Source organism: Asterias amurensis, chromosome 3 (genome assembly GCF_032118995.1).
Source record: "Asterias amurensis chromosome 3, ASM3211899v1".
Taxonomy (NCBI): Eukaryota; Metazoa; Echinodermata; class Asteroidea; order Forcipulatida; family Asteriidae; genus Asterias; species Asterias amurensis.
In genome coordinates, this window is record NC_092650.1 from 6695511 (window position 1) to 6714887 (window position 19377).

Here is a 19377-nt window from a genome sequence, read left to right on the forward strand (position 1 = left end):
TAAAACTCCAAGCTGGAATGCATATGATTTGTTTTCTTCCACGATAAGAACCCCCTCCCCACACCCCTAGCAAGATCAAGTGTGGACGCGGTAATTGCTGTGGACTCGGCACCGATGTCACCAAAGAGACAGTTTGAAGTTGTCGTGGCCGAGCAGTTAAAAGCATTGAATCCAAACTCTGGTGTTTCTGATCAGCAGAGTGATGGTTCGAATCCCCAGCCGTGACACTTGTCTCCTTAAGCAAGACCCTTATTGAACCATTGCTTCGTCCTTCGGATGGGACGTTAAGCCGTTGGTCCCATGTGTTATGTAACGCATGTAAAAGAACCCAGTGCACTTATCGGAAAAAGAAGGGGTTCGCCCCGGTGTTCCTGGGCCAATCGACAGCAAATTGCTCCACATCACCTAATAAAGCATTACATGGTGCTATCAGAATAAGGTCTCATAATACAGAAAGTAGTCTCACATCTGGCAGGAAATACCGTTTGTAACAGCACCAGAAGTGCACTGAGTGACGGACATGTGCGCTTTATAAGAAGCCACATTTATTATTATTATTATTATTATTATTATTATTATTATTATTATTATTATTAAGCTGGATCACCGCACCAAGGTGCTCACCTGGTTTCAAGGTACTGGTGGGATACCCGGGCGGGATACCAGGGGCGGGATACCAGGGACGATTTTTCTTTCCGTGGAAGAACAAATCTGACGCCGAAACGAACCCAAAAATGAACATGCACTGACCGCGCTCTAACCGTCCCAAATAGTTTCCTTTAAGTGATTATTCGTTTATGTTATTATTATGACCGTATCAGCATTGATATAATTAGGTATAGTCATTATTATTTGTGCTTGTGCTTTTTGATTAATTGAGTTTGAATTAGTTAGAATAGTTTAGCCTTAAAGCTTGGGTTTTAGAGCAAGTGAAACACTTTTTTTTTGTCCAGCGTACTATCGTTAGCACATGAGCAACACAAACCATCAAATATTTTGCACATAGTTTCACCATGCTGTTTACAAGTGTGTAATGGGATCTGGATTTCAGTATACACTATTCAAGTGTAATAAGGTTCCGTTGGGAGTACAGCGTGATTTGTTAAACATGCACGGTGTTTCCACCGTGCACTTTTCATTGTAGAATGGTTCAGTGGTTAAATTACGATAGCAAAACTTCAATAAAGAGTGCTTGAACTACAATAGTGTGTTGAACTCAACTGTTTTCCAAACTAAGCTACGGTTTCAAATTTTCACTAAATCACCCTTTTATGAAACCTATCATGGACTACGAATGATTTAAACAATAATATTAACACAACACAAAATGACCCAAAACACAAAGATCAGTGTAATGGTTGCGGATTTAGGGTGCGTTCGATTTAGCGTTGCTCACTCGAGCCCCTGACAAGAGCTCAATCCTGTATGATGACGTAATGCACCTCGGGCCAGCCCACAAGTGACCCACTCCACACGCATGGCACTTGTGGGTGAGCCCATGGAATTACGTCAAAACTATTTGAACGTACCGGGGTCGACCCATGGAAGCTAATCGAACGCACACTAGGCAGACATTCAACTCCCACAAACCAGAACAGTTATTGGTACCTCGCCAAGTTTTCAGCTCTTATGAGGCTCAGGTATTAGCGCAATGCATATGCGAACTGGTAGCCCCGTTACTGTCTGGATCTTCACATTCCATTGCCATTTTATTTAAAATACCCACCACTGAACACTTTATACGACAGAATATAATACAATTTAATTTCAGTTAGGCTACCATGTTAACATTTCAAAAGTTTCAAAAGGTTTGTTTAAACATCTAACGAATAAAAAAGACGTGTAGTTTTCTATGTAGCCTGTTAAGGTAGTTGAAGTATCGTTGTAAAGTTAAAGCTTTAAGCAGCTCGTGACTATAAAGTAGCACTAGTCCTAGTTGACAATGTTTTGAAAAAGGCAGGTTTATTTGTATCTAGGAAAAATATAGTGAAATCGTCATAGTGGTTATAGACATTACCTTGTGTTAAGTTTATATAAATGTTCTTTATAGTAATGGTCAAACAGTTTATAGTTCCACCAATTCGCATTACATAAAGTAAACTGCACACATCAATCTGACCCACCTGTTAGTTCCCAAAGCGTAGTCATTAATATTCATCCAAACTAGTCATTGATCAAAAGTGACATTATATAATAGACCCAGTGGAAACTATTTGACCGAAATGCTGTAAATCTTTAACCAATGACGATTTGTAAAGCTAAGCAACTAAAAGCCTAGGTCAAATGCTACTAGACCTTGTCTCAATAATACCTGGTACGCTCGCATTATGCGTGGAATGAGGTGAACGCTGGTCTAGCTAGCGATCAACATTGATCGCTAGCTAGACCAGTATGCACCTGATTCAACAGTTAGAGCTTGCGCAATGGGTATTTGCGATTTCAAAGTATAGTGCGCCACCAATAGCTTGACACGCTCCGGCCATTTATTGCAGTGTATTGTGGGGGAAATGGTACATCGTTGTTGTGTTACATACAGATATCGCGTTTTATTACTATACCAACTACCCAAAGCAGAGGAGTAGAGGGTTGGGTAACCGAAGCAGTGCTGTCTGTTATTGGTTCGTTTTGATTGTCAACAAACTCAAAATATTCACCAGCCTCTGCTACTTCACTGTCTTGAAACTAACCGTTCTGCATTGACACAACCTCTTGGCGATACACAATATTGTTAACCACGCAAAATGTTTACACAGAGTTGCCCTATAATCGTTTGAATTATTGCATGGCAAACCTAAACTGGCTACAGCAATCTTAAAAACTATCTAAATGAGGGATTGTTAGAATGACTGGCAGATCTGAGAAAGAGAGAGAATTACAAATAGGAATGTAAATGATTGGCTCAATTCACGACGATCTATATTTTAATAAATGCATAGCTCTTGAGAGTAAGCCTACCTTTGCAATGGTTGTAAATGCAGACGATAAACCTTACCTTTCATCAAATGTAACATACCCGTGTTAGTAGATGAAATTGTACTGATATTCCTCGTTATTGTAATTGACACAATAAGTCAAGTTATATTATATTATGCGAAGCGTCAATACTCCTGCCCATCATTTGATTTTGTTTCTTAACCCAAAATAATATATCCATATAAATAAAGCCTCAAATTGTAAATACAAGTCATTCAACTTTTAAAACAGTCAGTGGTAATTGCTCACTTTGACTGTGTACATTGTTTTGAATACAATTCTTAGAAACCCATTATCTTAAATCTTTAACCAAACTCGAATGGAAGTTTGTCTCGTGGTGAAACTTTAGTGGAATTGTGTTTTTGCTTTTACTGATTTGATTACAAGGGAATATATAGTTGACTTCAAAGTGACTTCAAAGCGGCATCCACCACCGATGTTATACAGTACACCAACGAAGCCACAAACTCATGGCGAAGGGATGTGTATCTCTATAGTATGTTATAAGGCTTGAAAGATGCATAAGAGAAGAGTAAATAGATGCTCGTGAAGCTCGCCTGTACATTTCCATAGATCTGCAAAGACAAAGTTCAAAACGAGAGACACAGAGTGAGCTTTCCGTGAGAAATGCAATTTTCCCCCCTGATATATATATATTGTTCCATGGCAGAAATTACAGGAAACAAAATGTTCTATGGAGGCCTGTACAACTATTACAACTATGTACTTGAACATCGATAACAATGACTGGCCATTTTTAAGGAGACAATTCTACAACATCTCTTAAAGACACCGTACATCAAATGGTAATCTCAACATATACAAAACAAATAACAATCTGTGAACATTTGAGCTAAATTGGTCGTCGAAGTTGCGAGATAATATTGAAAGAAAAAACACTCCTGTCACACGAAGTTGTGTGCTTTCAGATGCTTGATTTCGATACCTCGACATCTAATTATGCTAATAATTGTTTTGAGTAACTACCAACAGTTTCAACTGCCTTTAATTTGTACATGCAATTAATATAAATATAATTTTGTTTGTATTATATTATTCGACTCGGCCTCTCAAATTTCCAGACATTAATTTCATACAGCTACACGCCTGCAGCAAAAACAGTATTGCATAAAATGAAGTTTTAATGCTAGTAGGGGACCATAGTTAAACTATGACTTATTTTGTATATCAGCTAAACTCATTCAATTTTATTTTGCTAAGCAGATTAGGATCTCTTATGGTTGCAGTATTCACATTATGATGTTTGATGTATACATTAGCACTGAATCTTGATAGTGTCAAAGTCTATGCAGACATTATACATTGCACAGTCGATATTCGGCATATGTGCCTTATATAAGGCCTCAGCATAACTTATTCTAAAAATTCGGTTGATGCATCACTACAAGGGTGTGTCGTGGCAATTACATTTTGAAAAGGGAACAGCATAATCACGGAATGAAGTCAGCAACACAAAAAGAACGGGGATCGAATGGGGTAGCCTACACGAATCTATTTATAGTAAGTCACCGTCGCGGACCAGCGTCAAATAACACAAAGGCCTACTCGCAATCAGGTTTCATGACTACACTTGTAATATAGGGTGCAATCGATTAGCTTCCCTGGGTCGACCCCGATGTGGCGTATTTTATTTTTTCCAGGACGAACGTGGGCACATAATCACCCCACGTTCGTCCTGGAAAAGTCGCCTATTTTGTTTTCCAGTACGAACGTGTGCAGATGATTACCCACGCTCCACCTGGAAAAAAAACAGACCCATCATCACGTGAGCCTTTTCGTCGTGACGTCAGTTGCACCTCGGGTCAGCCCCAAGTGACCATATCCACAAGCTGACGGCAAAGGTTACTGTGTGAAATCATTTATTGTGGCCGGTGTCAGATTTAATTGTGTTCGCAGTACTGCCCACTCCGGACACTTTTGCATATGCAATTGCGTCCGGGGCTATGCATAAACCATCCGGCGGACATGTAAATGACTGTACATCAATGTACACGTATGTGCGCGCGTTATGCTGCGAACCTACGTATATGCAGCATGAATATTCACGTATTGTATGATTGCAGCGAATACCCAACGGCCGAACATAATGCCATTAATGACATTCACTTTGCTTGTAACAAAACTGGCGAGCGTGTTCCGTCGACCAAGGGAATTTAATTTACAGAAGCGGACACAACTGCATATGCAAACGTGTCCAAGCGAACACAATTGCATCACGCAGCAGCGTCCGGGCGGACACGATTGCATATGCAATACTGTCCGCCGGACAGTATTGCATAAGCAATAATGTCATCCGGATAGTATTGCATAGAGGACATAATTACACGCGACATCGGCCACGGACGATGACGGGTAGGAAAAGCGTTGTTTACAATTTCTTGTTTCGCTTTTTTTTTTTTTTTCTTCCTTTTTTTCTTATATGACATGACACACCGGATTTTTTTTTTTGCAAAATGAATCAAGATGATGATGTTGTTTTTTATTATTGGGGGGGGGGGGGGGGGGGGTCAGAAATAACAGCCTCATCTTAATTCCAATTTAACATTTTAATAAAGTTCTGACTTAATTGCAATTGCAAAAATGGCAAAACTGATTTACAGAATGTGATTGAGTTGAAGAGAAAAAGTGTCAATCAGTGGATGAATTACGTTGTTCTAGCTCAATTTATTGAGGTGGTTTTACAAGTAATCAGTTACTGTATACAGCATGACACACCTCATTTGATGAGGCATGTTAGTGTTTTATGTAAAGAACATAATGCTGTTGAATTTCAATGGATAGTATTATTGGGGTCTAAGGTACCTAAACCTGCGCTTTCAAAATAGACTGGGCCCAATTTCATGGCTTTGCTCATCGCCGCTTACGATCACGATTCCCCGCTTACGTGCAAGCGCCGAATTTCTGCGGTAGCCTTGTACGCGTAGAATGCCTATACAGTAACGTTGAGTAGGCACGCGCAGAATCCAAAATTTGCCGCTAACCCGTTAAATACGCTTGCCGTAAGCACATAATTTCCTGCTTCCGTACGCGCCGATTCTGTGCTAACAAGCAAGGCCATGAAATTGGGCCCAGATCTTGTACATTCCAATTCCCGATTTCACAGAGCTGCTTCAGCGCAACAAAGATGCTAAGCACAACAAAATGAATACCATACAGGCCAAAGAGCCATGTCACATGTACCATTCGTGTGTCCGGCTCATTTTTTGCTCAGCGGAGGGTTGATGAGAAATTAATTTGCTTAAGCAAGGCGATCCCTCGCAGGCAAGATACCAAGCTGCTCAACATTTGACACTTTGCTTCAGAATTGCCTCCCCCCCAAAAAAAAAAATAAAAAATGATAATAACATTAAAGTAAAGTGAACAAATAAATAAACATAAATCAATAAATAAATGAAAAACTAAGACAATCTGCCAATAATGTACATGATCTGTACAAATAACTATCCATATCAAAAGGTAATAAGAACGGTGCAGTCTACATACAATGCTCTGTACAATGGTCATTTTATCAGGATACTTGATGTACCGGCTAAGAAGCCTAAATTTAGCAGAATTATATGATTACAAAGTCTTACCTTATTCTTTAATTGAGAAAAACCTGCAGAAAACAATAAGAGGAAAATTGTATTTTTAGACCAACATACATTTCATTGTTATCTCGCAACTTTGATGACCGATTGAGCTCAAATTTTCACATGTTTGATATTTTATGCATATGTTGAGCTACACCAACTGTGAAGGCTAGTCTTTGACAATAACCAATAGTGACCACTGCCTTTAAACAAGCACAGTCGTGTGCATGTATGTATGATGTGATTATGCCAAGAAAATAATCTTCGCATTCGGTCAAGAATATTATTTATTATTTATGTTCTCGCCTGAGGGAGCTGGATCGTCACATCGTCATCTTGTCACAGTATTAAAGGGTAGTTGTTACTAATTCATTTCCTGAAAACTTTTCAGATATAATCTATAAGCTTCTGGGTCTGAGATTTTCCGGCTCATTATTAATCCGGGTCAGAATTGTTCCGGGGTGCTTGACTAAATTATCGGTCAGTTTGACCCGGAATCTGTGTCAGAAATACACAGAAATGGGGTAGAATGGAAAACAGTTCCAGTTGAAGTCACACTGTGTTGAAGTCATGGACTCTGGTTAACCCTTCCCTGGTCAGCAAGACCCACAAATGGGTCAGACGTCCGTACCTGGAATCCGGGTCCAGGAATCCGGGCCAATCCGGGTCAATCACGCTAGTTGTGTTACTCTTTAAGTTTGATTTTACTTCTCTTGACACTGCCTAAATGCACTGAAAATGTTTGCCAATTGTCAAAGACCAGTCTTCTCACTTGGTGTATCTCAACATAATGCATAAAATAACAGACCTGTGAAAATTTGAACTCAATTGGTCGTGGACTCTGGTTAACCCTTCCCTGGTCAGCAAGACCCACAAATGGGTCAGACGTCCGTACCTGGAATCCGGGTCAAGGAATCCGGGCCAATCCGGGTCAATCACGCTAGTTGTGTTACTCTTTAAATTTGATTTTACTTCTCTTGACACTGCCTAAATGCACTGAAAATGTGTGGCAATTGTCAAAGACCAGTCTTCTCACTTGGTGTATCTCAACATAATGCATAAAATAACAAACCTGTGAACATTTGAACTCAATTGGTCGTCGAAGTTGCGAGAGAATAACGGAAAAAAAAAACATCCATGTCGCACAAGCAGTGTGTGCTTTTTAGATGCTTGGATTCGATACCTCAGCTGAGGGTTCGAATTCAATTCAAATATTTGAGTGACAAATTACTTGCACAAAAACTACGTTACTTAAGAAAGAGCCGTTTTTCACAATGTGTTACACCCTCAAAAGCTCTCCATTGCTCGTCACCGAGCAAGTTTTAATGCTAACAATTATTTTGGGTAACCACCAACATCCATTTACCATGCTGCCACCATTTTTGGTCTAGTTCCCTATCTAATACAGTGATTGAATGTTGTACACTCGTTAAAAAACAAAAAACAAATACTATTTCCCCACCCAGCCTCGGTTTGGTTACATTGAATGAATGGGGGAAAATCAAGATGACCGCACCATGATATAGAGTGTCCAGCCGTCGATTTCACAAAACTCTTCCTAACTTAAGACTAATCTTAGGACTTAGGACCCTGCAATGTAGCATGCATACCTTAAGATTAATCCTAAGTTAGGACGAGTTACTCGTCCTAATTCGAGATAAGACGAGTCCTAACTCTTTGTGAAATCCACGGCAGTGCCTTTAAGATGTTTGATTGAATATGACCGAAGGTTTGAATAATTCATTATGAATAATATGAGATGCAATTCAAGGACTATAGGTGTAACATCACGGCTTTGACTTAACGCCATGACACATTGCATGTCATGTTGTATCAGATTCCCCAAGTCTCTAGTCTTTAACTTGTGCTTTGTTCCTTTATTAGATGATTTATAGTTGCACGTTCCAGTACATTTTTTATGACACGTGTCTAGTTTGCTTTCAATTCACGATTCGAAACTGAATTTTTGCAGTGATTAAAACAGCAAAATAGTTGATACGCATCAGTAAGTGCAATTGGAACCTTAAATGAACTGGACACTATTGGTAATTGATCAAAATAATTATTAGCATAAAAACCTACTTGGTAAAACAACAATGGAGAGCTGTTGATATCACAAAATATTGTGAAAAACGACTTCCTCTGAAGTCACGTAGTTGTTGAGAAAGAAATGTTTTTTTGTTTTTTTTCACTCAGCTATTTAAATCTGAGTGTGGGCCGAAGACCTTTTTAAGGCACTATGGAGACACACACTTTGTGCACCTGTATTTTTCATTCATTTTTATTTTGCAACTATGATAATTAAGTCCAAGTTGTCACAGTTGTATTACTGTTTGGATTATATGTTGGGACACACCAAGTAAAAAGGTGTCTAGTCCTTCGATTCGACAACGAAATGGTGTGATTAAGACAGCTATGCACCAGCAATGGCATTTTATCAACTTAAAGGAACACGTTGCATTGGATTGGGCGAGTTGGTCTATAAAAAGCGTTTGTAACCGTTTTTTTTATAATAATGCACATGGTTGGAAAGATGTTTTGAAAGTAGAATACAATGATCCACACGAATTTGCCTCTCAAAATTGCGTGGTTTTCCTTTTACCTCGTCGACTAACACGGTCGGCCATTTATGGGAGTCAAATTGTTGACTCCCATAAATGGCCGACCATATTTGTTCTTGACGTTCTCGAGTGATACTTGTGTGGATCAATTATATTCTACCTTTAAAACATCTTGCTAACCATATGCATTTCGTAACAAACGGTTTCAGCGCTTTTTATCGACCAACTCGTCCGATCCAATGCAACGTGTTCCTTTGAACCCGATACATTTTACACAGCCTCCAATAAATTTAATACTCGGAATTTCTGTTGAACATCTCTGAGCAAACAGCATTGTTTCGTTATTTTATTTTGTCCAAATCATTTTACATTATGGCTAAATTCCTTAGAATATCTTACTTACTTTTTCATTTCTTCTCGTTCCAGCTTTTTATCGTCATTTGAATCCAGCATTTTTAGCTACAAAACATACAAACAATCAGAAAATTAGTTAGGCTCTCAGTTTGTTAAATAACTAATGTTCTCAAGTTATGGTTGATTGAGTAAAAAACAAAGGGAGGGGGACGTTTTTTATAATCACATTTGAAAGCAATGCATTTGGTTAAACATTTTAGTTGGTGGCAATAAAAACACCCGTATTCGGTTGCATGTAACGTTTTCCGCTCTCACAAAAACAACTGACATAAAAATCTGACAAAAAAAAGTAAACAGTGGAACATTCCAAGCAACGATTATACTCGACAGATACTGATGATAATGAAACAAAGTACCATTATAATGAATAGGGGAGGCTGTTTGAATCAGCTAGCTATTAAGGGACACACTGGTACAGAAGCAATAAGCAAAGCCCCCATGTGAAAACAAACAGGATGAATGCACAATACAAAGGTATTGGGTTTTAAAAATATACAAAACATGCAAAATAAAACATTTAAGAGCAATTAATATGTTAGGAAACGGAGTTATAAAAAGTCGATAAATATCAATTAATGGTTGATAATTCAATAATCTTATGCAGTTCTTAATTCAAAGAAGAAGTTTCAGCTCTCCAAGAAGTGTAGTTTCAGAACAGAACGATAAGTAGATAGATTAATCGTAGAATTATATCAAAACTACCCTGACTAGATGATAACACTGATAATTTTATGATGCAGATGATATATAATGCGTACTCACAGGTCAGTCTAAAACACAGTGATACGCCAGGGACATTTTTTATATCTCACGTTGTCCCTAAAGTCTAATAATAGCCAGGGCTGCATTTCAATCTAAAATCTATTTAGGGGACAATAAATGCAATCAGAGTTTAGCTGCACCGTTATGTTAGCTACGTTTCCCTGGCCTCCGGGATGTCAAACAGACAGTTATGGGTAAATGTGTAGCATCTTAAAAAAATAACACCGCCCACAGGGCTCCATTTTGGGGCGGGAGAGAGAAATTCATCACACCCAAGGGCAGAGTCACTCTGGTTAAGTTGACCAAACAACTATTAGAGTTAAAACGTCTATCTGCAGAGGAAGAACACTACAGTGGTGGATTTATGGGTCTCGCTTCTACTACTTACAAGAGCTGCAGTGTATTTTTCCAATGTGGCGTCGTTGAGTTTCTTTTCTTTCAGGACCTCTTTTAGAAAACTCTGAGAACAAACAAGAAACATCATCAAAATGTTTATGAGCGAAGTTCATTCCCATCAACATCGATAGAACAAACGCCACCAACATGGTGTTTAAGACACTGGGCACTATTAGTAGTTGTCAGAGATCAGTCTTCTCACTTTGTGTATCTCAACATAGCATATTTCATTACAAACCTGTGAACATTTTAGCTCAATTGGTCGTCGAAGTTGCGAGACATAATGAAAAGGAAAAACAAAACACCCTTGTCACACATTCTTATTCTGAGGTCTCGAAATCAAATTCGTGGAAAAGTACTTCTTTCTCAAAAACTACGTCACTTCACAGGGAGATATTTCTCACAATGTGTTATACTATTAACCTCTCCCCATTACTCGTTACCAATAAGGTTTAATGCTTATAGTTATTTTGAGTAATTACCAATAGTGTCCACTGCCTTTAACAAATGTCAATTTCGTTGGATTTTTGTCTGCAAACTTTCAGTTCAACTGTTTCCATTAAATTGAACCATCTGGTTGAGCATTTATGTTACATTGTTACAAACGTGAGCTATTTTGTTTTTGCTTTGCATTAATGGCTCTCCATAGTTTCCCAAACCTAGGTTGGCGAAAACTCGTGCAGTGACGTTGCAATTGAAAGTTCTCTTCAAGTGAAACAAAAAGACAGTGGTACACAGTATTGTTTGACGGAGAAAACATTTGTGTGCAGCAGGAAACCTTCAGTTGGCTCGGTGCATTGTAAAGTGATAGTCATGTACTTTACCCACAGACAAGAGAAATCAATGCTTAATACTATCCTATACACAAAAAAAACCCAGACATTCATTTCAAATCACTGGCTTTATCGCTATTCATTGATGAATAAAAGAGCATGAGTTTATGCGAATTGAGCAAAATGTTAATGGCACACATGTGTGTTTACCTTGAGTTCGGCCGTGTCAATGTAGCCGTTTTGGTCGTTGTCGTACGTCTGCCAGATCTGAACGTAATTCGAAAGGAAGAAAGTTAGCATAGTTCATACAAAAATAGACAATAAATAAATAACAGGTAGATGTCGGTGGTTAGTCAGGTATGGTTATGGTGGAGGAATGCATTCTTCATGCATAATAATAATAATAAGACTTGTTATGCGCACGTGTCCACCCTGCTGGGTGTTCAAGGCGCAGAAAAACCAACAACAAACAAAAACAAAACAAAACAAAGAAAAACAGACACAACAAAATTAGTCCTTGATGTGTCTCCCCCCCCCCCCCACTCCCCCATATTATGCTTTCATACGTTAGCACACTAGTTTCCCATCCTAAAATCCTCTATAAGAGTTTCAGAGATTCACATAACACAATGGAGATTCAAAATGGGGGAGGGGTGGTTGTGGTGGAAACCAGTCTACGATTCGAGCACATCGTTTTATTAAGGCTAACAAAATATGGAAACATAGATAAAATAATTGGGGGATTAATGCATTTCATGATGACCATACTGGGGCTTGTGGGTTTTTTCCTGGCAGGACCAGAATTTTAATCATTGTTTATAATATTGTACTTTGAAAAAAAAAATGTGCTGTTGAGTGTTGTGGTATAATTATCCATAGTCTTTATTTAAATGTGGCTGTTTTTCTATTTTTAATATTAAGTAATATTAAAACAATTTGTTAATTTTAATGTGTACGTAGTTGCTGCGCACCTCTGAAAAACAGTGTTTCACTGAGAGGTTTCCCCAGGGTAAAGATGAAATAAATAAATAAAATAAATACAATGACATCGTCTGACTGTACGCCAAGTACCGCACTCCGGTATCACAAAGCACAATTCAAGATCACATAGCTAGCCGCAATGCAGGGGTGTGTGACATCATTATCAACTAACAAATCAATGATTTTGTCCACTATTGCTGGTAAATAATATTGGGAATATTTCAAGTATTCATTTGTGCACCACTAACCTTGTCGAAATCTGCTCTTGACAGTTGGGCATCCTGGGTCTTCAGGATCAGCATAAAGTTCTCTTCTGGTTTTAGGATTTCAGCCAACTGCAGAAACGACAAAGAAAAACATAACTCAAGTATTAAGAAATTACTAAAGGCAGTGGACACTATTGGTAATTACTAAAAATAATTATCGGCATAAAACCGCACTTGGTAACGAGTTATGGGGAGAGGTTGATGGCACATTGTGAGAAACGGCTCCCTTCGGTGTGAAATAGTTTTCAAATTTGATTTCGAGACCTCAGATTTAGAATTTTAGGTCTCGAAATCAGCCATCAGAAAGCACACAACTTCGTGTGAAAAGGGTGTTTTCTTTCATTATTATCTCACAAACTTCATGAACTCAATTTTTCACAGGTATGTTATTTTTTGCACATGTTGAGATACACGAAGTGAGAAGACTTGTTTTTGACAAGTACCATTAAATGTATCAGCAGCCTTGTGTAATTTGCATGGTTAAAGGTAACACCACGTCACTTAATAAAAATCTTAATAATATAAATTGAAATTTTATAGAGCGCACAAATCCATCAAAGTGCTAAAAACAAACAAACAATCGCATTCAAAGTGTTTACAATAACCAACATTAACAGATAAACTATAACAAAACAATCATGTGTAAACTTTATCAACGAAAGAACAAAAATCAGTTCAGTACCTCTGTAAAATTCCCAGAAAGACACACTTTGATTACAATTGCAATATTTTCAACATTCACTTAAATTCCCTTGAATGTTAATGATCGAAGATTAAATCAACTGATGAACGCGAGAGGCAGATTTTCGGGGGTGGGAAATTACATCATACCGCGGGACGAGGAAGATCGGCAGAGGATCCCGGCTCATAACTTAGCTTGCATATTGTATATCTAACACTTTCTGCGCCCATGGACTCATGTTTTAATACGTTTGGCTGGAGGGGAGAGACTACTCAACGGGTGGAGATAACTGATTGTTAATTAGATGTAGCATGTATTTTCTTCATCAGGACAGTGTGATGAGGCTGGACTGGTGGCCGTTGTTGTCTTCCGGATTCTGTCAAGAATGGGCTAGTTATTCGTGAGTGCTGAATAGTAATCGCAAGATTCGGTTTGCAGATGACCAGAGCCTTGGGCTTAAGATGACCACAATTTCCTGCCAAACCTCTTCGACTCGACTATTATTAAGGACACTTGACACTACTGGTAATTGTCAAAGACCAGTCTTCTCACTTGGTGTATCTCAACATTTGTATGCAGAAAATAACAAACATGTGAAAAACTGAGCTCAACTGGTCATCGAAGTTGCGAGATAATAATGTAGAAAAAACACCCTTGCCACACGAAGTTGTGTGCTTTCTAAGTTGGTTGATTTCGAGACCTCAAATTATAAATCTATTGTCTCGAAATCAAATTCGTGGAAAATTACTTCTTTCTCGAAAACTACGTCACTTCAGAGAGAGCCGTTTCTCACAATGTTTTATACTAATAACCTCTCCCCAATACTCATTACCAAGTAAGGTTTTATGCTAATAATCATTTTGAGTAATTACCAATAGTGTCCACTGCCTTTAACCTGAACCTCCCCTCCGGTATGAATCCTAAAGAAAAAAAATCAATTGCCAATGAGGTAACTCAATTTATACACTTCTTTCCACCTTATTATAGTTTGTACATGATAATTTTGATGTAAGGTATCGGTATCGGGGCATCATTCCAAAAGCTGATAAGACAAAAACTTTGATTTTTGTTTTGCTTTGTAAAAAAAAATCACCAAAATTGAAGAAGAAAAAAAAATTAAAAACCAAAGTTAATAGTGGGGCACCGGTCATCAATGTGTAACATTCTGCTGGCATTCTAGTTAATAAACCACAGCTGCCAAAACAAATATTTTGAAAGTGTCAATCTATTTATAATTATTAAAACAATTCCCCATCCACCCTATATACCCAGCCCGTCCCCTTGCTCTGTCGTCCCCCTTTTCCCTCCCCAAGGATAACACCGGATTATCATGCTTGGCTTGAACGACGTCACTAGATCCTTCCAATCGGATAGGAAGGATTTATAAAATCCAATTTGATTAGTTCTCGTGTATTAAGTCCCTCGATTCGCTGAGCTGGGCATAACCCCTGGGTGACCCTTACGGCAGATGTCATATTGAATGGCGCCCATCTTTAAAGAGAGGCTTCCTGCTCTGTGATGCACTCCTGTTGCGATACATAGCAAGTTCGTATATATACGCACTTGCTATGTATATATGACAGTTGGGATGGGTTTAATAATAAGACTCTAACCTCAAGTTAAAACTGTGCATAATTATTATCTAAGCTGATACCCTTCCCGTTCCCCCAAAAAACGTCCAACGATGCCACATTTGGATCAATTGTGGGCCGTCGATTTCACAAAACCCTTCCTAACTTAAGACTAATCTTAGGACGAGTCCCAACCCTGCACTTGTAGCATGCAGACCTTAAAATTAATACTAAATTAGGAAGAGTTACTCGTCCTAACTCGAGCTAAGACGAGTCCTAACTCTTTGTGAAATCGACGGCTGGGGCCGATTTCACAAAGCAATACAATTCATCAAAAGACACATTTTCAGTACTACCATAGTGCTTTGTATTGTGACATCACACTACGATTGATTTGCAGTTAAGATCAATTTTGGCTCTTTGTGAAATCGGCCCTGTTTTGTAAATATATTCCTGAAACGTTCGATGGCGTTTGCGGAGGTGTGTGTGTGGGGGTGGGGGTGGGCTTTTTTTCTTTTCACAGCTTTTCATATTGATGTGTGTATGGAACTGACAAACCCAAATCCGCAGCCAACTACTAGAACGCCTATCAGCTAAGTTAAAAAAACGTTATGAAAATGTGCGCCTTAAATAATATTTGGACACAGCCTCTTCAAAAAACAATGACATACAATAATAAACACACACAAATCATAATTAGAACGGTTCATTATGTTCTCAATTTGTCTAGACTAACTGTTCGTTTTCTATATCTCCTTTGCTTTTTCTCCTTCAAACAAACCTTTAATGTACTCTCTTTGATTCATAAACCAAACGCAGTTTGTCCATAGTGGTCTTCTTTAGGTGACATAAACATATTGCTGAATATGCATTTTTGCTGAATTGTGTTTTCCGATTCACTTACAGTAACTTATCAACATTAATTTCAATCAACTGATGGGCCGTATGCTGACGTCACAAGGGAGCCGATACTATAGTGTCACTAAACTCACATAGGGCCTATATGAAAACTGCACACTGTTGATGTGTATAACCTTTAAAGGCAGTGGACACTATTGGTAATTACTCAACATAATAATTACCATAAAACCTTTTTGGGTGACGAGTAATGTGGAGAGGTTGATGGTATAAAACATTGTGAGAAACGGCTCCCTCTGAAGTGCCATAGTTTTGGAGAAAGAAGTAATTTTCCACGAATTTGATTTCGAAACCTCAGATTTAAAACTAAAGGTCTCGAAATCAACCATCTAAACGCACACAACTTCGTGTGACAAGGGTGTTTTTTCTTTCATTATTATCTCGCAAGTTCGATGACGGATTGAGCTCAAATGTTCACAGGTTTGTTTTTGTATGCATAATATTGAGATACACGAACTGTGGAGGCTAGTCTTTGACAATTACCAATAGTGTCCACTGCCTTTAACCTTATTAGAGGCGCCGCTGATTTAATGATGTGCCTTCGTCGCCTACCTGACTTGAAAGATTGAATACATTCTAATGAGTTGCCACCGCACCCTTCTCTTTAATTAAAACCGTGACCGCATTCTTGTAGGAATACAAAATCACTGCTGGATGGGGTTGCTGGATTTCGTTTGGAGATATATTTACACAAAGAGAAGTTAAGGCTCAAAGAAATTGACAATACATCCTTAGTTTTGGGAGGTTGGTATAATTTCCATCATCTCAGTAAAAAAAAAAAAAAAAAAAAAATAACACAATAATTCTCCTATAGCTTGCTGCACTGTATACTCAGTACTTTCCCGAGTCCTGTGAAAAAAAAAAGTATCACAGCAAGTTACTCGGGTGGAATTCGAACCCACGAGCCTTGCAATTCTAGAGTAGTGTGTTACCAACTGGACTACCGAGGTTGCCCGGTAGCTAGAGGCAGTTCGAATCCTATGTTTAGCAGCGGGTACTGCAAACGATTTAATAGATGTTAAATTTGCATCGGGGATAAAGAATACTAATTTTTGGTTTTTATCCATATACACCGATGTGTGTAGCACTGTATACTCAGTACTTCCCCGAGTCTTGTGACAAAAATCACAGGCATTTTACTCGGGTGGGATTCGAACCCACGAGCCTTGCAATTCTAGAGCAGTGTCTTACCAACTGGACTACCGAGGTTGCCCGGTAGCTAGAGACAGTTCGAATATTTTGTCTTGGCATTGGGTACCTTTCTCTCGCAAACAGAAGCCTTCATCATTTCCAAAATGTATACAGACCGCAATGTGTGGTAGGGTTGAGTTTGTGAATGGTGATGGTCTAGCATTAGTATTGATTACGTTCAGAGGAATGGCATTTTTCCCCCGTATCAGATTTTGTGTTGTCAGCAATTTCTAGGCAATTGATATTTATATTTTGAGGGGCCAGTCGTGACGTACATCCTTTAAATTCCTACAAAATCGAATATGACAAGAGCTGGAAGGACATGGGGTTTGACCCAATTCCGTAGGTGTAATTTGGTTTCCATTGTTTTGTGTGGTAGACATGTTAACCAATGAGCACTTCATGTAACTGTATTTACACATTGTGCACTTACGAGCTTTTAACTTTAAACAACGTTGCGATGTTCTACATAACAGATTGAATGTTCTTCTATTAAAAAAATGCTTTATTTGTATAAATTCATCTTCAAAATAATTTCGTGCACTCAGGATTTTCAAAATTATCCCATAATTATTATATATTAATGGGTCAATACGACAAATACCATTATCAGAAGACGGGGCATGTTCCACCAGAGGTGTTAAGAATAGCGAGGGAACGGCAGCTGTCAGGCTAGCCGTCCCTATAGAGGGCCTGGCCGTGAACCCACGGCAGCGTTCGGAGTGAAGAGAATAGAGGGGTCCGGAGAACCAACTGGCCGACGTCATGTGAGTTTTACTCGGCAGCTGTTTGTTTTGTGTGTGTGTTTTTTGTTTTGTTTTTTTCGCTTTAAAAGTTCGCCTCATTTGCAAAACCGAATCTTCGCATACCGTGCGTAGGATTAATCATGCATAATCATGCATTAAGTTTAATTCGAATCGATGGGTGTTTGCAGCTTTAATGGCAGCGTGCGAACTGCTTCTATGGGGGTGTAAATGTGTTAATTAAAATGAATACACAATTTCGAAAATATTAAGAGAGATTTACTTCGGACTTATTAGACGTGATGGCTGAGGTGTTTGTTTGTCTTCATAACAATCAATGGATGCGTCACTTTCGTTGTCTTAAAGGCACTGGACACTATAGGTAATTGTCAAAAACTAGCCTTCACAGTTGGTGTATCTCAACATAATGCATAACATAACAAACCTGTGAAAATTTGAGCTCAATCGGTCATCGAACTTGCGAGATAATAATGAAAGATGATTATTCGTAGGCAAAGTAGAAAAGTTGCCATGACTTTTAAGGCAAGCTATAGGTCAGGTGTATCATACACGAATTCAGTCCCTGCAGCAGGTGGGGACGTGCCTTTGCCACTAGTTTAATAATTATTTATACTTTGGATGCTATGTCCTCCTTATGCGAGAAATGTCAGTAGTGCTTTGATGATAATATCGCATAAAAATCAACTGCAGGTACAGAATTGAAATCAATACTAACAAACAATTACGGGTTTTTAGTACTTTAGACAGTTTCCCCTTGGTGTGATTAGACAATAGTTGTATAGAGTTGTTACTTGATAAGGCTGCGGTCATTAATTTTTGTTTTTGATAATGAGTAATTTACCTTGGAAACAAATTGTGTCTCTATCTAGTAAATGGCTATAACGCTTGGATGTTGACTGTTTAAAGGTAAATGGTATGCCTTTGGAAATGAAATAATGCAATACTGTTTTTTTGGTTTTTTTTTCGGTTTTATTCATGTTTTCAGTTGAGTGACATTTTAAAGCAGGGCATTGGGTCTGTTGATTGTATTTGTTCATTTGACAGACATAGACATCACACCTTTGTATTAACTCGCTGTAGTTATATGTCTGAGTACCTTATCGTGTTCTACCAATGAAAAAAAAAAAATGAAAAAAATCGGCTCTATTCTAAAATAAAGTAAAAACAAAACTTATTATTATCTTGTGTTATTTCAGCACATCAATGTAGTTAGTGCAATTCATTATCTTGTCCAGTGATCGCCAAAATATTTGGTAAACATGAAATGAGCAGCTTGCCAAAAGCTCACGAACCAAATCCCTGCTTTTAAAATTCTCACTTAAAAATGCCTACAGAGATCCTTGTTTCAGTTAAGCAACTCAATATTGTCCACAGGGTTGCACTTGTTTAGTATATGTCGCCCAAATTAATCTTCCTGTCAACCTGACATAAACATCTTGCAAAATGCTCGCCAATCCCCCGCGTTTAAAAAAAAAAAATGCCCCCAGAACCTGTGTAGCGCACAGCAGTGCATGTAATTCCTGTTGCTATGA

General features: G+C 38.4%; 1 protein-coding gene across 1 annotated transcript in view; it reads right to left on the minus strand.

The window, feature by feature from the left end:
- Positions 1–899: 899 nt before the first annotated feature.
- LOC139934578 (calbindin-32-like) overlaps positions 900–19377 on the minus strand; it is a 54230-nt gene continuing 35752 nt past the window's right edge. Inside the window, exons 4-9 of the mRNA XM_071928858.1 lie at positions 12702–12788; positions 11683–11739; positions 10692–10763; positions 9531–9586; positions 6570–6592; positions 900–3548 (exon numbers count right to left, since the gene is read on the minus strand). Coding sequence (XP_071784959.1) covers positions 6571–6592; positions 9531–9586; positions 10692–10763; positions 11683–11739; positions 12702–12788 — 294 coding nt within the window. The 3' untranslated portion in view covers positions 900–3548; position 6570. The remainder of the gene's footprint in view (positions 3549–6569; positions 6593–9530; positions 9587–10691; positions 10764–11682; positions 11740–12701; positions 12789–19377) is intronic.